This window comes from Heloderma suspectum, chromosome 3 (assembly GCF_057233095.1).
Source record: "Heloderma suspectum isolate Gila_16-S chromosome 3, 16-S_ref, whole genome shotgun sequence".
In the NCBI taxonomy this organism is placed as follows: domain Eukaryota; kingdom Metazoa; phylum Chordata; class Lepidosauria; order Squamata; family Helodermatidae; genus Heloderma; species Heloderma suspectum.
In genome coordinates this window covers 88,384,091-88,404,679 of record NC_139460.1, presented here as the reverse complement: position 1 = coordinate 88,404,679, position 20,589 = coordinate 88,384,091, and the positions used below count along the sequence as shown (strand labels likewise).

At 41.4% G+C, this 20,589-nt stretch overlaps 1 protein-coding gene across 2 annotated transcripts; it reads left to right on the top strand.

The window, feature by feature from the left end:
* Positions 1-428: 428 nt before the first annotated feature.
* Positions 429-18,941, top strand: VPS26C (VPS26 endosomal protein sorting factor C). Of its 2 annotated transcripts, XM_084843719.1 has the most exons (8): positions 429-523; positions 5,865-6,008; positions 8,711-8,860; positions 12,256-12,336; positions 13,996-14,070; positions 15,182-15,332; positions 15,700-15,852; positions 16,824-18,941. In XM_084843719.1, the coding sequence occupies exons 1-8, from the start codon at positions 467-469 to the stop codon at positions 16,904-16,906; spliced, it is 894 nt and encodes a 297-aa protein (XP_084699845.1). In that variant the 5' UTR covers positions 429-466; the 3' UTR covers positions 16,907-18,941. The 2 variants fall into 2 exon arrangements, with proteins under 2 accessions (XP_084699845.1, XP_084699846.1); XM_084843720.1 differs by lacking the exon at positions 15,182-15,332.
* The last annotated feature ends 1,648 nt before the right edge of the window (positions 18,942-20,589 follow it).

Here is a 20,589-nt window from a genome sequence, read left to right as displayed (position 1 = left end):
GCCAGTAGGTTTTCGGGGCGGGGACGGGTTTCTCCTCCCCGGTTTTCGCTCTTTCTGCTCGAAGACTCTGGTTTCAGTCACAATGAAACGGCAAGAGGCAGCAAATTTTTTTTTTTTACGCCGCCGCCGCCGCCGCCGCCACTTACGCTGTTGCTAGGCAACCAGCGAGAAGGAAACGTATAGGGCGGAAACTGGAGGGAGCTGCCATTGGAATGACGTACCCAGTTTTTAAAATAAACGGCGCCTTAAGGTGCAACGTTACAGAACCGGATATAGCCGTTGGAGAACCCCCTTGGAAGAGGGCGCGGCTAGAAGGGGGCGGGAAGCGAAAAGGCGGAAGCGAGGGCTCGGACCTTCCCTGCTTTTTCCCGCCCGGAAAGAACGTAGCCGGAGTCATGTGGTCAAGGTTACGCAGGCTGTGAATCCACGTGATCCGAAGGGGGAAGAGGACGGGGAGGGCGTCGCCATGGGCACCGCGCTGGATATCAAGATCAAGCGGGCCAACAAGGTGTATCATTGTGGGGTGAGTCTCCTCAGGAGGCGCCGCGGCACTAAAAGGGGCGGGGGGGTGAAAAGGAGGAGGGGAATGGAGGTTGTCCGTTTGTTTTTCGGGGAGAGGAAAGAAGCCGTCCTATGGCCCCTTCCAGGGCGTAAGCCCCATTCAACATACATGGACTTACTCCTGAGTAAGCGCGCTTAGGATGGCGTTTCGGGCCCCGCTATTTTTAAACAACCGGGCTTGCTTCCTGAGCGAGGGAGCCTGCCTGTTACTGCAGCCTTGTGGTCTCGGAGGAGGCGGGTGTGCTGGGAGCGAGCGCCGAGCGGGTCCCGCGGGAGGCGTGTGGCTTCGTTCACACCGAACAGCGGCTGAGGTGGTAAAGCGCTCCGGACTGCACCGCTTCTCCTCCGCGAGGGGAAAAAGATTCCCTACACTGGCCTTCGCCAAACTGGTGCCCTCCAGCCGTGTTGGGCTACAACGCCCATCATCACCAGCCTGTGCTGGCTGGGTTAGCCCAGCTGGAGATGTGAAGGCCCAGGAAAAATTAGGAAAAAAAGTTTTTTCCCGTTTTTCTTTACAAGGACCGTTTTTGTTTTCTTCCGATAAATTGAACAGCTTTGAATTATGAAATATTTTCGATTATAATTTAAGACAAGGTGTTTATGTATCGTTACTAAGCCTTACTCCCCACCCCCAAATGAGTTCTAAAAACTATGTAATAAGACATTTATAGAAAGACTAGAGATGTAAAATGTCTGGAAATAATGCAGCCATGGGGGAAAATGTTTTTTAATCCTCTCTGTAAGATTCTCAGCATAGTTATTTCTTCCATTTCTTATTAAAATTACTGATCCATTGTATCTATTACTGATAAGCGTTTTGGAATGCTCCAAGTCACTGTTCAGTTTCCCAACATGTGAATAGAGTCACTGTATGATAAAATGTACGTTCTTGGCAGTTCGGATTTTGATCTACAGAGTCCTGTGTTTCTGGACTTGTCTTCCTCTGCCTCCAGTTCTTCCTGCTTCTTTTGGCTTCTGAGATGATTGAGACGTTTCAGGGACTACTTGCTGAAGTTCCCTCTGGTCAGACATGAAGTAGGAATCTAAAAAATGTTATGTATAACTTAGTTTACTCATAAAATTACTCATGTTTGGTATATTAAATTTTTAAAGTATAATTTATTCTGACAATAATTAAAAATTTTCTGAGTTCACTTTTTAAAGTTTCGAATATAATACTAATTTTATGAGCAAACCAAGTTTTACATAATATAACTTTAGGAACATAAAGGCCGCTTTACATTCCTAAAGCAGCCCTCAACCTGGTGCCCTACAGATGTTTTGGACTACACTGCCCAGCCTTCCTGACAGTTGGCCATCCTGTCTGAGGCTGATAGGAGCTGAAGCCAAAAATATCTGGAGGGCACCAGGTTGGAGAAGGTTGCCCTGAAGCAACAACATGATTTTAGATCTGTAAAGACTGCTAAAAATAAGTATTGCTTATTTTTCCATTTTTCTCAAAATTTCTATCCCCCTCCCCCCTGATTTTTTTCCCATGGCTTAAAACTTCCTGGAAATGTATCTCTAAGCCCAACATATTTGGAGGGCAACAGGTTGGGGAAAGCTGCTCTACTCTTGCAAAACTAGTATATCCAGGAGAAAACAAGTCTAGAATCTTTCCCCCTGAAATCATTTTGTAAGGAATTTTTGTTTCGGGTATGGAGTTTCACTCCCTCCTTAACCCAGCTGTACTCTGAAGTACTACAGTCCAGGCACACGTTGGCCGCCTCATCTGTTTTGTAAGAATTTACTAGGTTGCTGGCATGCTGTGATGTCTATAAAGTTTTGCTGGAGTACTTATTTATGATAATTATTTTCATGCTGTCTTTCAGCATACAAATCTTACCAAGGTGGCTTACAAATAACATAAAAATAATAAAATTTCAATAAACAATCTTAATAAATCAAATAGATAAATCATCAGGATCCTTCCCACAGGGCAGTTGGTGGGAAATGGCCCTGGGTGTGGGGCAAATCCAGTTGGAACAGGAGCAGGTGTCACCCTCATCTACCTCCCTTTTTCTCTTGGAAGTCTTCCCACAGAGCTGTTGATGGTAGATGGCCCTGTGGAGGTGTCAGGAAGTCCAGCTGGGGCAGGCCCTGAGGTCTCCTTCACCTGCCTCTCTCCTGGAATCCTTTCTATAGAGCTGTTGGTAGTAGATGGTCCTGTTGGGTGGGTGGGAAATCCAGCTGGAGCAAGCCCCTGAGGTCTTCTTTGTCTGCTTGTCTCCCAGAATTTTTCCCACAGGATACTTGATGGTACATGGACTGGGGGCAGGGGGGGGGTTAAGTCCTGCTGAAGTGGGCTCTGAGGTCGTTGCTTGCCACTCTCTCCTGGAATTCAGTATTCTCTTGTAAACCCTGGATAGGGCCCAGCCTAAAGTTGGTGTGCTTCTCTTTCCCAAAGTAAAGCTTGAATTGAATGTTGTGTGTGATTGTACTGTGCATGGAGCAGTGACTTTGGTGAGCCAGAGGGAAAGAGCACATGAATTAACAGAAAAATGTGCATTATATGCATCCTTAAACAAAAGGTTCCATTGCTCAAAACAAGCAGAACTTCTTGTTTGTAGGGTAGAGCTTAGAGAAAACTGATCTGAAGGAGAAGCTATTTCACAGTTCCTTTTCTGCATCTGTAGTGCAATAAGGAACTACAGGCATAAGGAATGGAAGAATAACTGCAAGGCATCTTGCAGAGAGAATTTATTTTTTTTCCCTCCATGGCTTCATTATTTCCAGACATTTTACATCTCTAGTCTTTCTATAAAAGTCTTATTATATAGTTGTTAAAACTCATTTGGAGGAAGTAAAGGCTAGGTAACAATATAAGAACACCTTGTCTTACATTCTAAAAGAAAGTGTTTCATAATCCATATGAAACCAAATATTTCATAATGGTCCTTGTAAAAAACACAGATTTTAAAAAAAAAACATTTTCCTTCAATTTTTCTGCTGTTTTCTGGGCCTTCACATCTCTAAGTATAATGGGAGAAGGGAAAGAATGTTTACATTTAATTTTATTTATTACAGTTATCTCCCACCTTTTTTTCTATTGTGGATCTCTGGCTACCTGCATTTCCCAGGTGGTCTCACCTCCAAGCACTGATCGTACCCGGACCTGTTTAGCTTCAGCAAGGTGGCTGCGTCATGTGCCTTCAGGTCATGCTCTGGGATGTGCTCTCTTTCTACTCCTTACACTGGGGGTGGGTACCCTGTAGCCTTATGGTGTCATGTGGTCCTCAGCCTAATTTCTAAAGTCCTTTGCAAGCAATCAGACTTCTCACAAAAGCAGTCTGTCCTTTCCCTGCAGCCCTCTTGGGAGGGAAGGAAAATAGAAAGGAGTGTTAGGAAGAGAGAGAAAGGGGTAGCCTGCCCACTTTCAGTTCTGGCTCCACCACTGGTGTTGGCACTGCCCAGTATTGGCATTCGACATCTGAATTATTTCTCTTGAGGGAATGTGGCCCCTGACAGAGAAAAATAATTATCCACGCCTACTCTACATCATTTATAATTTTAGGAAACTCTTTTCCCTCCAAACCAGAACACAAACTTGCTCCCAAATTGGCCTTAACATCATATCTGGGGTAGCGCTTCCTTCCACTATGAATTTCACCAGAAGAACAAGTGACTCATTTATTGGCCATAATGATTTTTAGTACAAAAATAACCAATTAAAAGGCAATAAAATAGATACTGCCATGCCCTCAGTAGTCAATTCCTGCTGCTAAAAGTCAGTTCAAATGTAAAGATCTTAACAGCACTTCAAAATAATGCTCAGCCTCTGGCAAGTTCCGGGAGAGAAGATTTCAATTATTTTGAGGTAGTGACTATGGTCCAGAAATGATTTCAAAAGGTTGTTATGGATCTCACTGGGATATAGAAGATGATATAGCCTCATATTCTGAAGGGTATGTTAGGCTCAAAGAGCTCTAAGCTTAAACCAGCACTGTCCAATGTGCTTTCCAGACGATAGGAAGCCAGGGCAGATGCTGAAGCACTGTTATAATGCACTTCTGGTGTCCTACCACCTTTAGGATTTTGGCCACCAATTTCTCCACTCGCTGAAATTTTGGAACAATCATCAAGAGCAGATCTATTCAGAGTGCATCCTAGTACTGTACTGTCAAAATTACAAATACATGAATAATTCTTTCACACTTTGAGTCTGACACACTATTGTAGCCTCCTTATCAGATGATGGTAAAAAGTACAGTGTTGGATCCAGCCATCCTAGAGCTGTGAACGTGCATGACCATTAGAGATTGGACTTCTCAGTCATAAGGGTTATTCTTACTAAATAACAAGTTCAAGCTCTTTGTAACCACTGTAGTCTTCTGTAAATTCAGCTTCAGTTAGTTTGCCACGTGAAAAAGGGAGAGAATGAGCTTGCTGTCACCAGAACACTGATGGCACTGAACTCCATGCCTCTTTATAGTCTCACCCAGCGTCCGCATGGGTCATGTTAAGCAGGAAAGGGAACAAGGTATCTTCTCTGTGGCAGCCAGCAAGGAAAACTCAATGGATATGATGACCAGACCCGCTGGAACTTTTGCTCTTTTGCTTTCCCAGACTTGGAAGCCAGTCTGAGCCCATTTCATGGAGTCTAAACAACATCATGCTCTTATTACTTTCTGTAATCTCTGAGGTTGGAGATGTAGCCCAGAGCAGGCTCAGTTTTCACACTCAGATGAGCAACCCTATCAGGGAGGGAATGTGAAGCACTTCTTGGAGATTTATTTGCAGTGCTGGTTTAGAGCTACTTCTGAATAAATGATCTGGGGGCAGAACATCAAAAGAACTGTTAGGTTTACTCACTGCCATTGTCAAAATGCATTATAAATTTTTTTTACAGGGAATCCCTAGGCAATGTTAAGGAATTTACAAGTACATTTCTTTAATTATGAAACATCTCGTTAATACAGGGGCTTGTTCTTCTTTAGGAAGTCATCTGCCACTACTGTGGCACAAACCAGTGCTAGTAATGTTTCATTTATAGCACCTTTTATCCTGGAGAATCCAAAAGCATTTACAAGGAAGTGACATGCAAGAAGAAGCTCATGAATGGAGCTGCATTTTTCAGTGACGCTAACTATTTAGCAATGTTGCGTAGTAGGTGCTGCTGGGACAGAAGAGTGCCAGACAAACAAAACTATGTATGCTGTACTCCTTCCCTCACTGTCCTTTTTTTCCCTCAGTGGATGATGCTTTCGGATAATGATAGCAACCTATGGTTGCCACTGAAACCTAAAAAATAACAAGACAAAAACTGACTGATTCTTTGTTCTTTTTTATTTTTCTCTGCTTAGGAAGTTCTCACTGGAGTGGTAGTCATAACAAGCAGAGATGCACTTCAGCACCAGGGAATCTCATTAACAATGGAAGGATCTGTAAATCTACAACTCAGTGCCAAAAGCGTTGGTGTGTTTGAAGCCTTCTACAATTCTGTTAAGGTACAAATAGTAAAAATAATGGTTATGGAAAGCTTTCCTAAACCTATTCTTTATATGAAGTATAAAGTCTTATATCAAAAACTTCCTGGTTTCTGCGGTTTGTTTTTTGTTTAGTTGCTAATGATTTCCTGTATAATTAATGAATTAATCGTCATTTTTTCAAAAAACATACTGTACCTTAGTCACTGACCTTGTGCAGACTATCAGTTTATTAAGTTGAGATATGCATGGAGACTCCTTTCCTATGCACACAGGCCCTTCACTAAATGCAATAATCAAACTAGGAAGCCTCGAATTTACCATAGTTTCCCAGTCTGTATATTCCTGGAAACAGCATTTACCAGATTAGGAACAAGCGAGGATATTAAATCATGGCTTAAGTTGCTTTAATATCTTGGCTTGTTCTGAAGCTGGTAACCATAGTTTCCTGGTTCAGAAGAATCGTAGAACTATGATTAATTGGAGACTTCTTGGTTTAATCACAGCTTGAGCAAAGGGAGGAGCAAAGGAGATAAGGCTTATGCATATCTCTGCTTAATAAGCTGAGATATGATTGTTCAGTCCATTTGCCAAGTATATGTTAGGTATAAGTCACAGTGCTTTGGTGTGAACTACTCAGGTTTTGAGGTGTCTGGATGTCTCTCTGGTGGTTGAGAGAATGTGCATTGGGATTGTTCCATGATATTTTTATCAGGTACTAGCAAAGGAGGAGTTCATGAATCAGAAGCAGCAGATGCATAGGAAGAAAGGGAAGGGACTGGCCACTGTGCAGAGAAACTTCTACCCGTACTCCTGGCTTGTAAGCTTCCAACAATTATTCAGGGTTCTCTTCCTATAACTATGAAGGATAAAACTAGCTTTTAAAACCAGAGTGTTGTGCTACAACGTGTAATGTGATCTCAGCTGAGCAGGTTTCAAGACCCCCTGTATGGTAGTGACTGCCTATAGTGGCAGTTAGTTGTGTTGCCAGCTAATAAAAAAGCCTGTTTTAAACTTAAGGTTTGTAACTTAGCTGTTCAAAAGAGACACAGCTTTTCAGAAGAAAAAAAATAGATATAAAGAACCCTCACTTCATATGCTAGTGAATGCAGTCTTGAAGTCCTGATCTGAATAGCACTAAACTTGGGGATGTTTTAAAGTGGTCCTTGAGGATTTGTTGGTAATCGAGTAAAGCTTAACTTCCCGACTTGAATATGCAAATATGTGAGGCATTTTATTTTTACTCATTACTTTCTGTTGAGCAATTTTTAAATCGTTGAGAAGTGAAAATGAAATGGGCTTTTGAAAATGTAGCAGTGCATAGAAACATGGCATTGAACATGAAATGAGGTTTTGTGCTTTTGTTTTGAGAGACCAGTCCGGGACCAGCGATAACACCCATCACTTCATTTTAAGCCTTTATCCTCTGCACCTTTCTTCTCAATATCCAGTGCTGGCAGCCAGTCCTTAAAGCCTCTACAGCCTGCCAGTGGCTCTCTCCCAGGCCATGGTCTGATGGATCACCAGCATAGGGAATATTAAATGTTCAAATACTTAGACGCTCTAGTAGTTTGGTTTACAGTGATACAGAACAATGTGAGGGAGCTGTTGGAATATTGTTGCTGTATTAGTCCAGGCGTTAGCAACTGTTTCAATTTCTGCTAGTGAATGTTTCAGCCTGGAGTTCTCTGGAGAGAAAGCAGAATAGCAGTTCCATGAAGCTCGTAGACGTGTATGAAACTGATGTAATAAAAGATGTCAGATAGCTTAATCTGTATTGCAAATGAAAGAACAATATTTACATATTTGTATGTAATACTTCTATACTACTTAATATAATATCTGAATGGTTTATGCTAAAATTCATATGTAATACAATATAAAAATTAAAAACTTACAGTAAACAGTAAAACAGAGCATTGTCACACTCCATTACAAATTACAGAAGGTCTGTGTAAACAAGTAAGTTTCCAAAGGGTATTTAAAATAAGCTACAGGTTGTTGTTTTTGTTTTTTTTTTGAACTGTGCATGGGAGGGTGTTCCATAGAGTGGATAACACTACTGAGAAGGCCCACATGCATGATATTATATGGCAACCTTCTATTGGTCATGGAATAACCAATAAGGCCACCTCTGAAGATCACAAGGGTTGACTGGTTGTATATAGGGGCAGGCTGTCTGCAAGGAATTGTGGTCCTGAATTATTTAGGGCTTTATATGTCAACAACAGGATCTTGAATATAGATCAGTAGCTATTGGGCAGCTTTTAACACCTTTTAACCCAGGTGTAAAATGTATATAGCTAGGTGCCCCACTGAACATCCTAGGTGCTGCATTCTGCACTAGCTGCAGCTTCTGAACAAGGTGCATGGGCAGCCCCACATAGAGTATATTACAGTAGTCTAATCATGAAGTTACCAGTGCACGAACCACAATAGCTAGGCTATCCCTATCCAGGAATGGTTGTAGTTGGCACACCGCTAAAGTTGGTAATGGGTGCTCCAGGCTACTGAGGTCACCTGGGCTTCCAGTGACAAGGGGAGATCCAGGAGCACCCCCAAACTATGTACCTGTTTCTTCAGAGGGAGTGTAACTCCATTCAGAACAGGTAAACAATGGTCTCTGTTGCTTGTACTTGAAGTTGGTTAAGGGTAACATGAATTAACTTGAATTCTTATAATTGAATTTCTTTCTCTCTTTCCATTTCTCTCTGTTTTTCCAGCCTATTCAACTTATTAACAATACTGTCGAAATGATAAAACCTGGAAAATTGCCCAGTGGTAAAACAGAAATTCCTTTTGAGTTTCCACTGCAAGTGAAGGGAAACAAAATTCTCTATGAAACTTACCATGGAGTTTTTGTCAATATCCAGGTAAGAGAGGCTTTCAGTTGGTAATGGATAAACATTAATATTTATTGCATTTATGTTTTTCTACAAAAAATGTTACAAAAGTTTGTTTTGACAAACAGACTTGTTTCACGCTATCTGGAATTATTGGCATGAGTTCCTTGGCCCGGTCCTCACCTTTTCTACATATTGATGTAGGCGTAAAGGATCATAAATGTACTAGAACAGAAAGCTACATTAAAAAAAACATTTTTTCTAATAGCTTTATCATTTGAAAAGAAGCGGAACAAAGATTTCGGTAGTATAGTGGGCATGAGATATGAGAGTACCTAACACAAGAGAAAATGCTCTTTTCAGATAAATTTACAAACAGGAATAAAATTATTTCACTTTCAGCCTGGCTTGATTGCCACTTAAATCAGACTTGTTATGTATCTGCATATGCACGATGTTGTTTCCATACTTCATTCCTCCTGCCAACTGTCCCTCTTAGCGAGGTTCCTCTTATCTAGTCTTGGCTCAGACTTCCTTCTAAATAGAACTTCTACTGTAAGCAACAATATGGCAAAAGCTGTGCTAGCGCATATATACATTTTTGTCTACTGACCTTCTTCGCGGTATATTTAATTTCAGACTTTGAATCTAATGGCTTTATTATTATGTGAGAATGTATGCGAGAGCTTTTCTGAATACAATATAGGAAAGAAAAGACAGCTTAGCAGTTGTTAAAATGGGAATTAATTGATCCATTTTAATCTGTCTTGGACTGAGGCACTTTTTTTAATCATTTAGATGTGGTTACAGTTTATCCTTGGTTGAAAAAGAAGCAATTTCAGTAAATAAATACATACATACATAAGTCCAGCCAAAATTAAGTACATATAAGTCTTGCTGTATAAGGTTATACAGTCCATTAATTTTAATGCGAGAGTTAAGTGCTTAAATCTGAATCACTTTTCACTATCAACTTAATTAAGAATGAAACAAAATAAATTACACAGGACTTGTTAACATTTTGGTGCTAGTAATCAAGGGTGCTCTTTGCAGATATTTCACCCAAAGCTTTCTCCCAAGCTACAAGGAGTTCAAATATGTATTCTTAGACCTTGTCTTACAACCTCAAAACTCCAGTGTAGTAAATTAGGTTGTTCCCCATGGAGTTCTGCCCTTGGGATTAATGGAGCTACACTGCAATGAGTAGGCATTGACTTTTTCCCTGAGACACGATAATTGTGCAGAAAATATAGATTTAACTGTTTTCAACAGAGATTGTGGGTGCAAGTTTAATGATGGCTTGAAACAAATGTAAAGTTTGCAGCCTGATGATGTGGACAGGACGCTTGAATCAGTCCATCCCACCACATGTAAGCTTGACCCTTCCCCATCCTGGCTAATACGATTAGCAGGAGTGGATTGATTGGATGGGTCCAGGGGGTGGAAATGCTTCACTGTGTCAGGGGATGGCTCCTGCTGCCTTAAAAGAGGCTGTAGTGCACCCTCTCCTGAAGAGGAGCCCCCTGGACCCAGAGGTATGTGAGAACTATCGCTCCATTGATAATATCCCCCTTTTGGGCAAGGTGCTTGTGTGTGTGGTGGCTGGGCAGCTTCAGACGTTCTTGGAGGAAACTGATTATCTGGACCCATTTCAGTCTGGTTTCAGGCCAGGGTACAGTGCTGAAATGGCCTTGGTCACTCTGACTGATGAGCTACTCCACATGAAAGACAGGGGGAGTGCTACCCTGTTGATCTTCCTGGATCTCTCAGCGGCTCTTGACACCATTGATCATACTGTCTTACTGGATTGGCTCTGCAGGATGGGAGTTGGGGGCACTGTGTCACAGTGGTTCCACCCCTTCCTGCAGGGCCGTTTCCAGAGAGTGGTATTGGGGGATTCCTGTTCTACCCCATGTCCATTAAGCTGTGGGGTGCCACAGGGTTCTGTTCTATGCTGTTCAACATCTATATGAAGCCGTTGGGTAAGGTGATTAGGAGTTTGGAGGTAGGGTGTCACCAGTACGCTGATGATACTCAGCTCTATTTCTCCTTGTCATCGGAGTCAGCTGAGGTGGTGAGGGTGCTGGACCAGTGCCTGGAGGCTACTGGCCTGGATGATGGCAAATAATCCTGACAAGATGGAAGCTCTGTGGATTGGTGGTTCCTGAGTCTGGGAATTGGGTAAGTGACCTGCTGCTAGACACCCTGAAGGAGCAGGTGTGTAGCTTGGGAGTTCTCCTAGATCCATCCCTGTTACTGGAGCCCCAGGTGGACTCTGTGGCTCAGACTACTTCAGGCCAGCTTCAGCTGATCCACCAGCTACAGCCTTTCCTGTTCAGGGATAACCTAGCCACAGTAGTACATGCACTGGTAACTTCCTGATTAGACTACTGCCATGCACTTTACGTGAAATAAAGAAATCCGACTTCCCTCCTCATCTGTGCTGCCTCCGAGGCAACGTGGAGAAGCCCCATCCTCTGTGCTTGGAAGATGAGCGCAGAGCAACTGAAAAGGGGTGGGCCTGGGGGATGTTCCGGGGCGGGGATAGTGGAGCTGCATGTACAACACATCCTATGTGTTGTATGGCAGCTGCCCCTCCCAGCTGCCCCTCCCGCTGCTGTTAGCCGAAAACAGCTGTCTAGTGAAAAAGAGCAACGATCCCCCCGTGCCTCTCCTGCCTTGCTTTGGATAGGTGGCCTCCTATCTACTTAGGATTGCGCCCTTAGGCTATTTTTGGGTACATTCGACCCATTCAGTTATTTTCTATGAGCATAGTATTTCTTTATTCATTTTCAATTTTCTCTTTTTTTCTTTTTCAGGGCTTTCTGATAGTCCAGTGAAAAATTTAAGTTAATCTTGTAGGGTGCAATGTGCCCCAATAGGTTTTGTGTTAGACTGTCTAATAAAATGTGATAATAATAATAAAATCTAGTTTTCACGTTAAATTGGACTCATTTTGAAATCACTCAACTGTATTTCCATCTAGGACTTTAAAGGGATTCATTGGACCCCAATAGTAGATTGATTCTGTCAACTATGTGAGAGCTGAAATACATATTATCCATAAATATTTATAGAAACCCAGGCAAATCTTCAAAAAGCCCAGGTTGGTCTTAGAATGCCCAGCTGTCAAAATAAAGGCTGACTCGTTTTATGTACTCTTTGACTTGGCTCACACATAATGGCTGCAAATTGTGGATCAATTAACCCACAGTTTACAGCAGCACATGCCAGATGTGTTCTGCTGGCATTTTGCATATGTAGCCTCCAATTGGAGGTTGCTGTGTGATGTCGAATGTGGACACTATGGGTTAATTGTGAGTTAAACAACCCACGGTTAACCTACAATTAGTTGCTAGCGTTACGTATGTGTTCCAAGGTGGGGGGAAATTAATCTTTTTTTGTTCTGCTTTTGTTTTGCACAGTATACCCTTCGATGTGACATGCGGCGGTCTCTCCTGGCCAAGGATTTGACTAAGACTTGTGAATTTATTGTCCACTCACCAGTACGTTTGCTCTTGGGGGTTTTGAGTTTAACAACCTCAAGCTTTATTCATTTAGTGAATGGGTTGTATTGAGAAGGCTCAAAATGGGTTGTACCGAGAAGGCTCAAAAGGTCACGTTTGACACACCCAGGCTAAGCTAATAGTTAATCACATTTTTGCTTCCTTTCTTTCTGAGCAATAAAGTGTATATGATATCCTTCACTATGAGAAATTCCTCATCTTTGAAAGATTTAATACCCCTTTAAAATTTATTTTATGAAGTATATTGTTACAGGCAACAGTAAATTCTGTGCTGAAGCTCTGAGGAAAAGAGTTGGCAGAGGATAGTAATTAAATATTATATAATTAGGGTTTCATGAACTTGAATAATTCATTAGGAGTTGCTCCATCAATGGCCAGGATCCAAAGAACAGTGAGACCAGCTCCACAAGCCCAAAGGGATTTGAGACATGGTTTTCTCAGACAGCCCTATAATGTTGCAGAGTCAGCTTTTTTTGACACCACTGGGTATATTAAAAACAGTTTGGTATGACATACAAACCAGCAATTTAAAGTAAAAGGGACAAAACACACACCACCTTTCACTGTTGTAGCATGAGCACTTTGCATGAAATTAAGTAGCTCTCGAACCTGGCAAAAGTGAACTATACGGTTTGGGAGAAGATCCAACTTAAGTATCACAGCTTGGATTAGTGTTTCCCCTCCCGTTGCAAGAATTTGTTAACTGTCGTCTTCAGTCTTCTAAGAGTATTCTGCCAGTGTTTCACTTGTCTAATAACCCTGACAAACTGCATAAGAGAAGCTAGTAATGAAAACACATGGGTCAAGTACCTGTTCTCATACTTGAGTGTCATCTCATATGCCCAATGTTAAAACAACTTAAAAAAAAAGATTAGTTGAAGTTGTTCTGCTCATTATATGTCACTCTTTTCCTCAAGAAGAGCTCTATCTACTCTAGGAGTTGGAACAGTTTAATAACCCTTTCTTAATAAAATGATGAAACTGTATTTGAGAGAATATTCTATAGTAGATGAACTCATTAAAAAGTTCTTAGTATAAGTAAGGCCTAATGTTGGACTTGCCAAAATGTGTGCTGTTGAGTCTAGCAGTTATGTCCAGTTATAAGAAAGAAATGGAGATTTATGCTAGAAAAAATATAGACCTGAAGCTTGGAGTGGGGGGCGGGGGGATAGCAGAAGTCATGCAAGTTCTGCATAGCTCCAAAAAGACAAGAATTTGGTCTCTTATGGAATAATTAGATATTATCTTACATATATCTGGGTATTTTTTTTTAAATTATACTGAAGCTGTTCCTTGCTGCTGTGCATAAGGGGAGTGCAGGCCTAGGCTGTCCCTCTGCTATAGCCTGGGTCTACTCTTCATAGTTAGTCACTGGTAGTGAAAAATTCCTTCTGCAAACATTTCCCACTAGGCTGTGAGAGCAAGTGTCAGATCATACTACTGCCACACAGATGGCCAGTTAGGATGGCTGGCAGCTCCTTTATGCAAAGGTCATCTTCTGGCAAGAGCTACTGTTCCTCTAGTGACCCATGCTAGTTCATCTTACACATGATTTGAATGGATGTCTCTGTAGCATCTCAGGCTGCATAAATGGAGTACTAGACTTACAGTTCTAACCATTTTTTTCCTTTGTTGCAGCCCCAGAAAGCTAAGGCAACCCCAAGCCCAGTGGACTTTACTATTACTCCTGAAACTCTACAGAATGTGAAAGAGGTATGACCTATCTTGCTGGAAGGGACACAGTAACCTCATGTGTGGCTTGAAAAAAAAAGGGTCATATATAATGCAGAACCATTGGTTGGCAGTTTGACTGAGCCCTGTGCTCACATGCTTCCTTCACCCTCGACTCACTTGCGTGCTTTGATTTCCCCCCTCACATCTGATTTAGTGGCAATTCATAGCTGAGACTCAAATGCAGAGGAAAAACTGTAGTGTGTGGGGTGGGGGTGGAGAGTACAAATACAGGGCTTGTTAAGGTTTGGTGCCACATCACAACCAACCTTTTACATTGTGAGGAGTGACAGGTACAGTTCCTGTTTTTCCTTTGTCTTTTTACTTGCCTTGACTCCTGCCATTGCCAGTGGTAGAGCAACATTAGGTTTCATCTATCTACTTTGGGTTTTTAAAATATAATTATTTTAATTGATTTTTTTATCTATCTTCTTTGTCTGAGGGTGTTGTGTTGCCTTTATTTACTAAGGGAAATCCTCAACAAAGCTCAACAAGTTTGATATCAAGAATAATAAATATCCTTGGATATATCATTCTGTAGAATAATGTGTGCCCATCTGTCTTTATCTGTACATCCACCTTCCTCTGAACTATGAGTTTTCTCATATTCATGGTGTGCAGAAAACCTCTCATAATAGTAGAACACGGGGTCATCCAATGAAACTGAATGGTGGGAGATTCAGGACAGGAAAACGGGAGTACTTTTTCACACAGCACATAGTTAAACTATGGAATTCACTACCAGAAGATGTAATGGTGGCCTTCAACTTGGATGACTCTAAAAGGCAGTTAGGCAGATTAATGGAGGATAAGGCTAACACTGGCTTCTAGTTACAATGGCTATATATTACCTCCAGTATCCAAAACAGCATGGCCCTGTATGCCAGTTGCTGGGGTACCTGAGTGGGGAGGGTGCAATTCAAGTGCTGCTTGTGGGCTTCACATAGGCGTCTTGTTCGCCACTATATTGGACTACATAGGCCTTTGGTCTGACCTAGCAAGACCCTTGCGGGGACAGAGGAAACTGGTAAACACAGTCATTAATTCTTCACAAAGTTGTATACTTTGTTCTTGGATTCCCTTTTGCGTTTAGAGGGCATTGCTCCCAAAATTTCTCATCAGAGGCCATCTCAGTTCAACAAACTGCACCATAACACAGCCACTAACAGGAGAGTTGGTGGTAGTGAACTCGGATGCTGCAGTTAAGAGCATTGAACTCCAGTTGGTGCGAGTGGAAACTTGTGGTAGGTCATTATGCATGCATGTATATAAATGTTCCGAAATGTGCGGCTTTACATTTTAGAAGCAGCAGAAATCACTAAAATTTTCAGTTTAATTATTAAATTAAAATGTCTGCTGGAATAATTAAAGCTTTGATATTTCACCTCGCTTACAGGCAGAACAATGGCTGAAGCCATTTCACAGTTAGGAAATGCTGCCAAGAAGGCACATAAACGTCATAGGCATTATTGTACTAGATCTGTTAAGTCCTAACATGCAGTCCTATGTGCGGATACAACCATTTATATGTACACTGGCTCATCTTGTATTAAATGTTATTAGTAGGGGTTGGTTGCTTCTTAATGCCACCTTTATCCCACTCTTGCAAAGGCTGTGCAGAAGGTTATGCTAGAGATGCCACCGAGATTCAGAATATTCAGATTGCTGATGGAGATGTCTGCAGAAATCTTCCTATTCCAATCTACATGGTATTCCCCCGGCTGTTTACTTGCCCTACGCTGGAAACTACAAACTTCAAAGTTGGTAAGAAGAGATGTTTTTGAATTCTGCATTTTGAAGGCCATTTTGAAACAGTTAATTTGATATAATCCTTACTACCTAACAAGTAGTACACTGATAGCTGATGAATTAACTTTTCATGGAACTAATATTTTTTGAAAGTATATTAATCACATTCCTGCCCACCAGGGTTGTCAAAGCAGTGTACAATTACATAAATCCATTAAAATCAAAATGGAATAAAAACAATATCCTTTAAAAAAAGGCCAAAGCAATTTTAAAAGCCAAAGTCCTGGTGAAACAGTAGTTTTCAGGGCCTGTCCAAAACTCAGTAGGGATCAAGCCAACTTGAGCTCCATTGGGAGGGACTTCCATAGTTGCAGTGTTGCTACAGAAAAGGTACCAACCAACTTAAACTCTCTTGGATATTGGGATGTACAACAGGGTCTCTGATGGAGATTGCAAACTACGGGCAGGCTCGTACAGGATAAGGCAGTCTTTTAGATATCCTGTCCTCAAGCCACTTAGGGCTTTATATGTCAAAACCAGCACCTTGAATTGGCCTTGGAAATGGATTGGAACCCAGTGCATTTGGTGCCAGACCAGTGATATATGGTGTCAAAAGCACACGCCACACAACAATATGGCTGCTGCATTTTGCACTGGTTGTGTCTGCTTTTGAGCGAAACTGGCGCAGAGAGCATCTCAAAGAACAAGGGGAGGACATGGTGCTTTATCCTACTTGGTAACAGCCAGGCTTATTGACATCCAGGGATCCAAGACACCTGAATCTATGCTTGCGGCCTTGCATGGATATGGATACTAAGCATTCAAGGAACGGGTACTAATATCCATGTCTCTAGTTAGGTATGTCAAACCACTTTACAAGCCATGATTGTGCTTCAAATGTTACCAGGGCCTTTGCTACAGAGTTGAAATTTATGGTATGATCTGGACTAATTCCAGGACTGTGTTGCTGTTTTTTCTGCCTCTAGAATTTGAAGTTAACATCGTTGTCCTCTTGCATGATGATCACCTCATCACAGAAAACTTTCCACTGAAGCTCTGCAGGCTTTGATTAATTAGAGGAATTGTTTCAGGACTATCCATGGGAACAGGTGCACCCCAGCCGTTGGGAGTCCAGTGGATTGGCCCTGCAGGAGCTAAGCACTGTGATCATTCCTATGTACTCTCATCTCATGGCAGTAATAACTGGGTATTTTGAATGGTGGGCCAGAATTCTAAACTGCAAGTGTTAAAGTGTTCCCACATGGTCAGTATTCAATAAGAACCAGATGAAAAAAAAAAAGAATTAGTGGTACTATGCAGCAAGTGTTAATCAGATGTTGTTGAAGGAGGTGGCTCTGTTTCTGGTGAAACCATTGCAGACCAGACAGAGGACTACCTAGACTGTACTTCTAGATTTGCTTGTTCCTTTGTATGTGGGAGTTCTAAAAGAGGTCTTTTGGGCAGTGTGTCATTCTGACCAAAACAATCTCCCAGCCAGGTCTTAAGTTTGTTTAATGTGTTAAGACTATATTGATTTTGGCAGTATTTGCAAGTCCTATTAAAAACAAGATATTTTAAATCTAAACACAAGTGATGGGAACTGTGCTTACCAAAGCCGTTGACTTGCAAACTAGAAAGTGACTGAACTTTTTCAAAAGAAAAGTGGCTTTTAGCATTTCCTGTTTCCTCTGCCAGCATTTCAAAGAAAAACTTAACTTTGAATGCTCTTGAGCATCAATCTCAGTTTGGGGTGATATTTAATTTAGGCAGTGATTAATAAATAACACATAACTTAACTTAACAACCAGTTATCAGAGGATCAGCTGTAAGGAGTCAATATGGTTTGCATGCTTGCGGGATGGTACTGCACTGCCATCTCCTGACAAGATTGCCGTTTGAATGTGATGAAATTAACTTGAGACAACATAGGGGAAAGTGGATGGATAAGGAGAGGGAAGAATAATTACTATGCTGCTGCCCACCCTTGGTAGGTATCAGCCTGTAAACGATAAATGTTGATATGGTATCAGCTGGGTGGAATTGTACAAGGCAGAAGTGGGCAGTCTGGCCATGACCTGATCCTAAGCCATGCCTCCTTACACACCTCACTGATTGTTGATAGTGTGAATGAATCACTCATGAGGTTCTAAGTGTTGTATACCAAATAAATAGTTGTCCATTTCCATGAAATAGTACAGAGTATGGCTCATTTTCCAATAGTGCCAACCAGGCATTATTTTGTTTTGATTTCTCAGAAGCAGCTTATGGATGCAGTGGATGAAGCCCCATTGCACACATGGGGTGCGGTGGGGGAGAAGGTTGCAAAGTAAAGTTTTGTGGCTGGCCTGGTGCTTCTCTGCCCAAGTCACAGGTACACTGATCTTCTGTCATTCCATCTTGGAGAAGCTTGACATGATGCTGCTGAACTGTGTTATTTTCTTTGGTGAGCCACAACCAACAGGAATTTTACCTAAATTGTTATCTGAAGGTTGTTTCTTCAGGCTTTTCAGGAAATAGAACTAAAAAGCTACCTATTTTGGGAGCTTGCATGGATATTAAGATGAGGGACTCCACTACAATATGCCAGTCTCCACACAATTCAGTATCCTCTTACCCCAACAACTATGACAAAGCAGGGACAATTTGTAGAAAGCTTTTGCTACATTGCTCCTAAACACAGTTCCCCAAGTAGAGAAAAAGGGAGCCAAGGGGAAAAATGAGAAGGCATGTAGGCAGTGGGAGAGATAGGGATGGAAGTTATCCTAACCAACCTCACAGGTTGTTGCAAGGATTAAAATGGAGAGGGTGATCATATACACCACCTTCATTTCCTTGGGAGAAAGGCAGGATAGAAATAAATATTTGATTTGCATTTTATGATGATCTGACCTAATTTATACTTCCCAAACTTATACATGAAGCAGAACACAATTATATTTTTCTTTTTTGCACTTTCCAAATTTTGCAATGGGATTCTCTGATCAAAAAATGTGTGAGAATAGAAAATGGGCCCTACTGGTACCAGTATGAATCCAGATTTTTCTTGGTTCTAGGGTACCCTAAAGGAGAAGACTGACTCCTTACCCGTTTCTTAATGAAGCAGAGGTTGTGAAAAAGTATCTGGAACTTTGCAGAACCCTAAGCCAAGATGGCCTGAAACAGTTGTAGTTATTCCATAGAATTATGATTCCTCACACCTGCTGCTGTTATGCACAAGGACTCTTCCATAGTATGCCATACTAAAGGAAAAAGGTGTGATTATTTTGACAAACCCAGGACATCTGACCCTTATGTGGCCCTATTACCCTTTGCAATGTTGCCCTGACTGAAACCAAGTGAAAAAATGGTTCAACCAGCCCTTCTAAAAAACACAGTTTAAGGAATATGGGGGTGATACTTAGCTGGAAGTGCTGTAAAGATTACCAAGAAGGGAAGACAAAACACTCAAAAGTGCTATATATAAATGCCAAGTATTAACAATGCTATGCTGCTCGGTGACTATACACTTGCAGGCAGCCTCCATGCAAGGTATGGATTGGGGTGCTACTTGCCTCTCAGCCAGGCTACTCAAGCAGATGTGTAGTTTATGTGAACAATTTCCTCCAGATGGGGCATATACAGATGCCCCCTGCTTCATGCGGCAAGTGCTGCAATCACAGACGTTGTATCAGCAACTGTTTTCTGCGATAGCTAAACAGAACCTCTGTGTTCAAAGGCACGATATCATTACCTGATGCAGGAAATAATTAATGGGGAAATAATACTTATAACCTACTACAATACATCTGACTGGTCATTTACAGTGGTTCTGCTTTTGATTTGCTCACTAAACCATGAGGAATAGAAACACAGTTGACCTTCCATCTTGGGTGCCCTATCTAATCACATCTCAGGCGTTTTGATTGGTCAAGTATACATGATGATGGACAGCCTTATTTTGCATTTGGCTAGCAAGAATAATGCCTGACAAATGATTAGTACTATTAGATTACTGTTAGCTATGTTTCTTATTCTGCTCTTTAGCCTTCAGCATGTAACAGTATGAAGAATACCTTTCATTTTTAATACAGGTATGTGTCTTCCTTTTTCAAAATAAACATGTCTTCTCTCTATCTGTGCCTCAAGTTATTCAAAAGTTCTGGTCTCAGCCTGCTTGTATGTTAGTTAATAAAGGAAAGGGTACATATTTTACACCTGCTCCAAGTATTCTTGGATTTGCATTAACTTGGCATCTTCACCCCATACTGATGGCAGTAAGTAAAGTGGTGTCAGCTCAGTCAAAGACCAGTCTGAAAGCTAGTCAGTCACCTATCCAGCATATTTTAAGTCACCCCAGCAGTGAATTGGAATGTGAGAAGCATGTTGGTTTACCTGCAATCAACCTCTGGGTACGTGATAGTGATTTAAGCATGACAGAAGAATGCACATAAATGATCAAGGCTGCAAATGTTGAGTATCACTGTACTTGAATGTTTTGTGGTTCCATTTCAGTAACTCCCCCACTGAATCTCCAAACTTGTTTTTAAAGGATTGGGGCAAGAATTTCAAAGTGGAATTTCACAGAATAACTCCTAGGAGCATGCACAAACTCCGTGGTTGGATGACCTTAACTACTCATAAGAGAAACAAGTGTAGAAATGAGTGGTGAAACCTATATGAAGTTGGCGGTATCTGTAGGTATTAAAATTCCCCTTTAAAATTGTCAGAAGACAATCTTGCATATTTGATATTGTTCAAATTCTTATTCAACAG